Below are 8576 nucleotides of genomic sequence, written 5' to 3'. Positions count from 1 at the left end.
TAATTCAACTCAAGTGGAGTTTGATACAAATATTCATTCTCAAAATAAACAAGTCTCAAATATAAACAAGTTTCCAAACATAAAGTTACAAAAACCATTTCCACCATCTTTAGCTATTCTCAAAATAACAAGTTTCAAAACATAAAAATGACCACAACTGATGTCACTAAAATTAGGACTCTCATGCTCAACATGCATTGCTTTCATCTGATGATCTAGTTATGTCATTCGGTGTTGGAGATCCACTTCCTACATTTGATGCCTGCAAAAAATATTATAATTGTTAACTCATATTAAGCAAGATATTATTGTCAATTCAACAACCTAAGCAAAGTAAAAGTTATTATCAAAGTAAAAGCTCATAAGACAGTATTATCCAAAATCAATTTTTCATAATTGATGAATATAAAGATTGATGATGAAAAACTTAGAGAAATGCATTTAATTGATAAAAAAAAATTAGCAGTATTGATTTCATTAGCCCAATAGCATTCAGATCCATTTTGTAAAATATCATCAAATAATATCAATGCTTCCAAAGCTTAATGTAGTGCTGGTACTATTCCAGAAAGACAGATGCACAAAATCATAAATGCATTGAGTAGTTGTTGTACCTGTTGTGTATCATTGGGAAATAAGGCAGCAGCTAACTCTGGAGGCAGTGAAGCACCTTCCTTCGCTTTAACGTAGCCAACAAGTGCTGTAATTTGAGCCTCCATACTTGCAAGTTTTTGGTTCACCAATGCAGAACTGCCGCTTGAAGTACTACCACGAAAAGAGCCAAACTCCATACCGCTAAGTCGTGTGGTAGTATGCTTAAAAGCAATACTAGGAACCACTCCCATGCCCATTCCTCGAACACGGCCAGAATGCTCTTTTCCAAATATCTTGCCAACAATATCATTTGGAGAAATTTCAGAATAACCATCAGGGTTTTCAGCTATATGATTGCAAATTTTCTCCTACAAACCAAATAATAAATAACCAGTGAATAACATTCATTTCCTTCAATTCTAAAACAATGAACATAATTTTAAAATAAATTGTGACGTAGATTATCAATTTACCCCTATCTTCTGAGCTTCTTCATTCACATACTTCCCATCTGCCCTTTTGTGGGTCATATCCCACATTGGACCCCGGCCGACAGGCTTACCAGCCTCAAGAGTCTAGAACAAAAAGTATAATTATGAATCAAATAACTTAATAGTCAACTTAAACAATGAATTAGCTACATATAGTAATAAACAAACATACTAGGATATGTCTTTTCCTCGCGAAAGTCATGGTGCCGCACGTATGATTAAAAATCTGTTTCTTTCTCGCTTCTTTGTTTCGCTTGCACATTTCCTATACAAGTGAGAGTATATTACTTTCTATGATATAACAACTGATTATTTAAAAAAAAAATCAATATATAATGAAAAATGAAGTATACCATAGTCTCGGGTTTCAAGCGATATTCAACAAATTTCACCCAATGGTCCAAGGGAACATTCTCAGGTCTATTGTTGACAATTTCATTCTTGCTCAAAGTAGGATCGAAGTTATCATCAAATAGTTTAAGTCTATACTCTCTCCACTTTTTGCCAATTGAACCCTCAATATATCTTTTAACTAAATCTTCAACTTCATTGAAACATAATCGACGCTTCAAATAACAAGAATGTTAGTTAATTACAATTTTACAAAGACAAACTATAAAAAACATAACTAGAATAAAAATTATTTTACCTCAAAGAGTTATTTCCATTGTGTATCAAAATAATTAGCTGGCATATCTGACCACTTATCCAAACTTATAGGGAAAAAGGGACTATGTGTTGCTACTAATCCACATACTCTAGAAAGAAAACCAGCATCATCTCCAATAGGTGTATGTTGTTCATCAAAATCCACAATGACTCGCAATCCATCAGGCAAGTTATTGATGTCCTTAACCAGCAAATGAAGTTTTCGAATTGCATCATTCTGTTCATCTATTGAGATATGAATGTTATGTTATTAAAAAATATGTAAACAAGAGACAACACAAGACTAAATCTATTTATATCGATATATAAGCATACCTAGTGCATCTACAGACCAATAATGGGTAGATTCTCGTCCACCTCTACGTCGAGGACGTGCGGCAATTGGTTGCGCAGATTGCGCCGTTAGATTGGGTGGCTGAACTGGTACATTAGCTTCATGTTGTGAGGAAGTTAGATTGGTTTGCTGAATAGGTGCATTAGCTTCACGTTGCAAGCGTGTTTGATTTGGTATTTGAGACGATATACTTGCAGCAACCAGTGTAGGGGATTCATTTTGTGATGCATGTGGAGCTTGATTTTGATCATTGGAGGCAGATACAACCTGTGTAGTGCGTGCAACCTCTATAGAGCGTGCAACCCTTTGTTGTGTAGATTGCAAGGATGTTTGATTGTGTGGCTGAACTGATACCTTTGCTCCACGATGTGAACTTGCAACCTCTTCTTGTGGATGTTGTGAGGAAGTTAGATTGGGGAAAGATGCACCATGTGAAGAGCTCTCATTTGATACTTTAAGGAAATTCTTTATCCTCCTGGACTTTGGCATTGCTGTATATGTAAATTAAAGAAATCAGTAACAAATGATTTGAATAATTATAATGCTAAATTTAAAGAACTATATTCAAACATAACTTTATAAACATGCTAATCATAGAACTAGTTGCATATAACAATGATATTAATGGTTAAAAATCATAGAAGGAAAGTATGTCTTAACATTGACACGTCAAAATCATATAAGAATATTAACATTCCCCTCTCTCATTAATTCATTCCTCATCATCTGCGTCCTCCCTTATCAAAGATAGATCATCAGAGTCTTGAAAAAATTGACTAAAGTCTTGATCGGGACAAATTTCAGTATCTATTTGCTCTCCCATATCATACAAGTCTCTTGGCTTCAAATGGACAACAACACTCCAGTCTTTACTCAGCTCATCATTAACATAATAGACCATTTGCGCTTGTGAAGCCTCAATGTACGGATCATGATCTTCACGATCACCTGTGTGAATCACTCGGGAAAAATTAATGGAACTGAAACCCCATGCATCTTTTTTAAACCCCCTATCTGTAGTTGTGTCAGCCCATGTACATTTGAATAAAGTAACTTTAAAACCAGAGTAGTTAAGCTCAATGATATCTTGTAATTTTCCATAATATAACAAATCGGCTTCTCTAACATTTCCATCTGCACTGCTAGCAACACAGGATGTTGCAGATGTTAAATAAACTCCGCTGTTTTGGGTTTTAAATCCATGCTCTCGTGCAACTGTTCGGAATTTGAATCCATTAATATTATATGCAGAACATCTTCTAGCTTGTGTTGATGGGCCTTTTGCAAGATACTTGAGATCATCTGGTATTGTACTTGATATGTCGGGGTTCATAATCTAAAATGACAATGAAAGAATGTCTTAGAACTTTCATAAATTTATAAACATCCATGAAATGACCAGCAACAACTTTATTATATATTTATCCTTACCCTTCGAGGGAACCAGTCCATGAAATCTTTATTTACTATTTTCTCTATCTCTGTTGTTGTCGGTCTACGTCCCTTAGATCGCCTCCACAAGTAGTCCTTAAATTCACTACATAAACAATCAATATCAATTTACGATTCTTAATATCATATATATATGTCTTTACAAATCTGATATCATTTATGAATCGTCGAGGTACTCACTCTATATAAGGCTTGACTTGTGGACAATTAAATAACACATAACGATGTGCTTGAGTTTTCACCATATCTGATAGCTCAAAACTTTGGAATGCTCCTACTGCTTTACCCATTGGTGGAAAAATTGTAGATGTACGTGATGAAGCGCTATCATCAGGATAATCATCAACACGTGCAGGTCTATTGATTCGAATCTCAATCCCTTCTACATATAGAGAGCAAAAGGTGAGAGCCTCTTCAGCAACATATCCTTCAGCAATAGAACCTTCGGGTTGTGCCTTATTCCTAACATAGCCTTTTAAGTGTCCCAAATACCTAGAGAGGGAATTGAAAATGAAAATTAGTATATTCGAATCAGCCAAAGGGGGTTAAAATAATAGTCTAAAAAAGAAGCATATTGTTTACCTTTCAATAGGATACATCCAGCGATAGTGTACTGGACCTCCAAGTTTTGCTTCATCCACAAGATGAATGGTCAAATGAACCATGATTGTAAAGAACGAAGGAGGGAATAATATTTCTAAGTGACAAAGAGTGAGAATAATTCGATCCTGGAGCCTATCAAGATCCGAGAGACTCAAACTCTTGGCACATAATTGACGAAAGAATGAACACAACTCTATTAACACTGCAGTCACATTGTCTGGTAGGACATTTCGTATTGCTAAAGGTAGCAATTGCTCCATAAGAACATGACAGTCATGGATTTTCATTCCAAAAAGCTTACGATTTTTTAAGTCAACACACCTTGAGATATTGCTTGAGTACCCATCTGGCACTGTAGTATTCTTCAAAGTTTGTAAGAAGACATCTTTCTTTTAATTTGACATCGTAAATATAGATGGGCGAAATTTGTCATTATCATCAGGCCAAAGATCCTTCCTTATACGCATTTTTTTAAGATCCTTCCGAGCATTAAGATTGTCTTTTGATTTCCCAGAATCATTGAGCAAAGTGTATACAACATTATCACATACATTTTTCTCAATGTGCATTGGATCTAAATTATGACGCAATAAGTTGGACTCCCAATAAGGAAGATCAAAAAATATGCTTTTCTTCCTCCATTGTTTCTTAATATCTTCAATTGTTGGCTTTTCTTCTTCTTCGATTGGTCTCTTTTTTTTTTCCAGCTGGTCTTTTTCTTTTTCTAATTGGTTTGTCTCCTTCTTCAACCGACTTCTTTCCTTCTTCAACTGGTTTCTTTCCCTTTTCAACTGATTTCTTTCCTTTTTCAACTGGTTTCTTTCCTCGAGATTTTTTACCTTTATCATTAGATTCTGGCTCCTTCCCAAAAGTAACATCAATGTTCTTAAGCTGATTTAATATGTCCAACCCAGACAAAGTTGAAGGGGGTTCCCTTTCCTCAAATTTTCCATTAAAACGAGACCGATTCAATCGAAATTTATGATCTTTTTTTAAAAATCGCCGGTGACCCATAAAACACCATTTCCTACCATTCTTTAGTCTACAACTATCTGTTTCAAACTTACAAGTGGGGCAGGCTAAACCAGTGTATGTGTTCCACCCAGATAAAGTACCAAGCCCTGGAAAGTCACTAATTGTCCACATCACAGTTGCCTTCAACGTAAACATTTCATTTTTTGATGAATCTAATGTACGCACTCCATCATACCACATTTCGTTCAACTCTTTGATGAGAGGTTGTAAGTACACATCAATGTTATTTCCCGGGGCTAGTTTCCCAGGAATGATCATGGAAAGGATCATTGATGTTTGCTTCATGCACTCCCATGGAGGGCGATTGTATGGGATAAGAACCACCGGCCAAATGCTGTAGTTTGAACTCATAACTCCAAAAGGGTTAAAGCCATCGGTGGATAGGCCAAGTCGTACATTTCGAGGATCTGCTGCAAATTCAGGATGAAGTAAGTCAAACGTTTTCCATGCCTCGGAATCTTTAGGATGTCGCATCAGCCCATCTTGGTTACCATCCAATGCATGCCAACTCATAGACTCTGCGGTTTTGGAACCCATAAATAGCCTTTGCAATCTTGGCTTTAGTGGAAAGTAGCGCAATATCTTTGCAGGTTGTTTCTTCTTGTTATCCTTCCACTTAAATGTCTTGCATATTTTGCATTCTTCCAATTCTTGATTTTCTTCACCCCAATATAACATACAATCATTTGGGCAAGCAGGTATCTTAATATAACCAAGACCAAGTTTGTTGATGATTTTCTTAGCCTCATAGAATGAATTAGGAATCTTTGCATCTCCGAACACATCTTTTAACAATTCAAGAATCATAGTCATGGCTTTGTCACTCATTCTACACAAGCACTTTATATGATACAATTTAACTATAAATGACAATTTTGAATACTTTGTACACCCTTCATATAATTCTTCATTTGCCTCCTTTAACAACTCATAAATCTCGACATCGTCTGCATCATGTGTCGAGTTACGCCCTTCATTGTTATGCACAGAGGATGGACCAGCATCGTCCAGGTTGTTTCGACCAATTCCAAATGCATCATTGACCATGTTTTCCATTGGATTTTGTGGTTGAAAAGTATCTTCTGGAACACAGGTTCTTTGAACTGCCTCAGATGCGATTACATTTGGTCTTTCACCATGCCAAATCCAAATTTTGTAATTTTTTGGAAAAGTTCTATTTTTTAGGTGTATGTAAACTTCATCCCATGTTCCCCCCTTCTTGAAACCACATTTTGAACACGGACACTTAATTGTAAGTAAATCAGCAGATTGATGTTCAAATGCAAAATTCAAAAAGTGAATTATCCCATTTTCATATTCAGGTGTGCCTAGTGGTTTGCAAATCCATGATTTATCAATTGACATGACTACAAAAAAAAAATGTTAAAGCATTGCATCTTAAGATTTGTAACTACCAAATTTTAATAATCACTGATGATGAATTAAGATATAGAATTATATAGACAGTGTATAAAGGTACAAGGAACGCATCTCATACCTCCTGCACAATTTTGAGATTTCAGACGACAATTTTGGTGCAACGGCGATTGATGTGCTGACAATTATAGCAGTTCTATGGGACAAACAGAAAATGAAGTGTTAAAAGTATAGTACATAATGAATTGAAGTATATTTGAATCACAAGGAAACTAAAATCAATGATTTGGCAAGCAAAAAATCGTGTATTTGATTTTTTATGTTATCCAAAAAAGCCAAAAATAAATAAATAATAACATCCAGTGTTATCTATCTACAAATGACAGATTATGGCAGCAAGCCAACAATCCACCATAAAACTAGGTGTTGTGGTCTATGTCAGATATAATAGGTGTTGTGGCCTATGGCAGCTGCCACAACACAATGGTGGTGCTCATCTAATTTATTCAATCCTTGTATTCCCTTTTTTCACTCAAACAAGTAACATCAGCTGTTACACAACTTACTATCATGCCTAAAACACACAAAAAAAACACATACAAGGACCCAAAATGCAATCCAAGACGCAGCAAAGACTCACCATAGCAAAAAAACAACAGAGGCATGCCACTTCTGCTGGACCAGCAGCCAAACAACACCACTTAGACACCAAAAACAGGCACAAACAGCCTAGTACAATGCAGAAAAAGATTGAGGTAAAAAACATCAGTAAATGCCAACCTTGTAACCTAAAATACATAACCAGAACAGGCATATCATATCCATTAAGCCCAACAATTGCTAAACCAATATAATGCATAAAAGAAAGGCAAAACAATTCACAAAGTGTGTTTTGCTTGCTAGGTAATATCTATACAATGATATCCAAATCCATGAAACACAACTACTGGTTCTAGAATCATGTCATCTTTGTTTAATAATACTAAGAGCTTTGAAACTTCAAATAATTAATTTATTAAACTAATTGCTATCTATGTCGTGTACAAGCAATTTAGCAACAAACCTCCTCACATAACAGTAGTTTAAGATAAATCCATCGTATTATTAAAACTTGTATTAAAAAAATTTCATTATTCCTGATTTGGTTTTTAAGAAACAAAACTCAAACAAAACAAGAAATTTAAATAACTCATATCCTCACCAAATAACAGTGATGGGTCGCAGCTCTAGATCCTCTTGATTTGGCAGCAAACCTCCTCAAATAACAGTAGATCTGCTTGTTTCTTTTCACAAACCTCAATTTTTCTACACAAATTCACAACAACAATAAATAATTCAATCATATAATTAAAACTGAACTTTATAATAAAATCTGAACTAAAATCAAGAATAATACAAAGATGAGGGTTTGGGTATTTCAGATTAAGCAAACTTCATACTCACAATGTTGAGAGAAGAATTCGACAAGGACCACAGATGAGGCTTTGGGTGTTTGAGGGTTTTGAAATCGGTTAAAGATTAGGAATTTAGAGGTTTGAGGGAATCAAATGGGTTTGGGTGTTTGAGGGTTTTGGTATCAATTGAAAAACATGAATCGAAGATGCATAAGGAAGGAATTGAATGGTTTGAAGACTATGAATCGGTGAAAAGAAAGGTGTTTTGGTAGTGATGGAAAAGGTTTGGAACTTTGGAAGCTTGGAGATAAGGTTTGAAGACTATGAATCGGTGAGGGTTTTGATGTTTTGTTCTAAAAATATTTTATTTTATGTTAAGAAGAAAAAAAAGACAAAAGAAAAAGATGGAGGGATTTTCTAAAAAATTGGGAAAAAAAAAAAGAGGGAAGATAGTGCGCCAAGTGATTTGGAGCTGGAAAAATTAAAAAGGTTAATAACGGCGGTCTAAAATGCCATAATATACCATGTAAATTGTGCTATTATATTTTGTTAATACTGGCGGTTAAAACCGCCGTAATGTACCGTAAAAAGCGGCGGACATAAAAACTGCCGCAATACACAGGATAT

At 35.2% G+C, this 8576-nt stretch overlaps 1 protein-coding gene across 6 annotated transcripts; it reads right to left on the bottom strand.

Moving 5' to 3' along the window:
• LOC112421799 (uncharacterized) lies at positions 1-8288 on the bottom strand. Of its 6 annotated transcripts, none has more exons than XM_024783542.2 (10): positions 7999-8267; positions 7757-7860; positions 6677-6751; positions 2070-2579; positions 1735-1979; positions 1439-1651; positions 1258-1350; positions 1068-1169; positions 615-962; positions 1-262 (listed from the first exon to the last, which is right to left on the bottom strand). In XM_024783542.2, the coding sequence occupies exons 6-10, from the start codon at positions 1439-1441 to the stop codon at positions 188-190; spliced, it is 621 nt and encodes a 206-aa protein (XP_024639310.1). In that variant the 5' UTR covers positions 1442-1651; positions 1735-1979; positions 2070-2579; positions 6677-6751; positions 7757-7860; positions 7999-8267; the 3' UTR covers positions 1-187. The 6 variants fall into 6 exon arrangements, with proteins under 6 accessions (XP_024639310.1, XP_024639309.1, XP_024639308.1 ...); XM_024783541.2 differs by lacking the exons at positions 1-262; positions 615-962; positions 1068-1169; positions 1258-1350 and adding exons at positions 2749-3424; positions 3520-3625; positions 3721-4032; positions 4123-6545 and having other exon boundaries at positions 7999-8288; XM_024783540.2 differs by lacking the exons at positions 1-262; positions 615-962; positions 1068-1169; positions 1258-1350 and adding exons at positions 3520-3625; positions 3721-4032; positions 4123-6545 and having other exon boundaries at positions 2070-3424; positions 7999-8288.
• Positions 8289-8576: the final 288 nt, after the last annotated feature.

The sequence above is a fragment of the Medicago truncatula genome, chromosome 5 (assembly GCF_003473485.1).
Source record: "Medicago truncatula cultivar Jemalong A17 chromosome 5, MtrunA17r5.0-ANR, whole genome shotgun sequence".
NCBI classification, from domain to species: Eukaryota; Viridiplantae; Streptophyta; class Magnoliopsida; order Fabales; family Fabaceae; genus Medicago; species Medicago truncatula.
Note: the sequence above shows the minus strand (reverse complement) of the source record. Positions and strands in the feature narration are given on the sequence as shown.

Coding starts and splice junctions, on each gene's coding strand:
- LOC112421799 (XM_024783537.2), bottom strand. CDS start 6,543: ATGTCAATTGATAAATCATGGATTTGCAAACCACTAGGCACACCTGAA.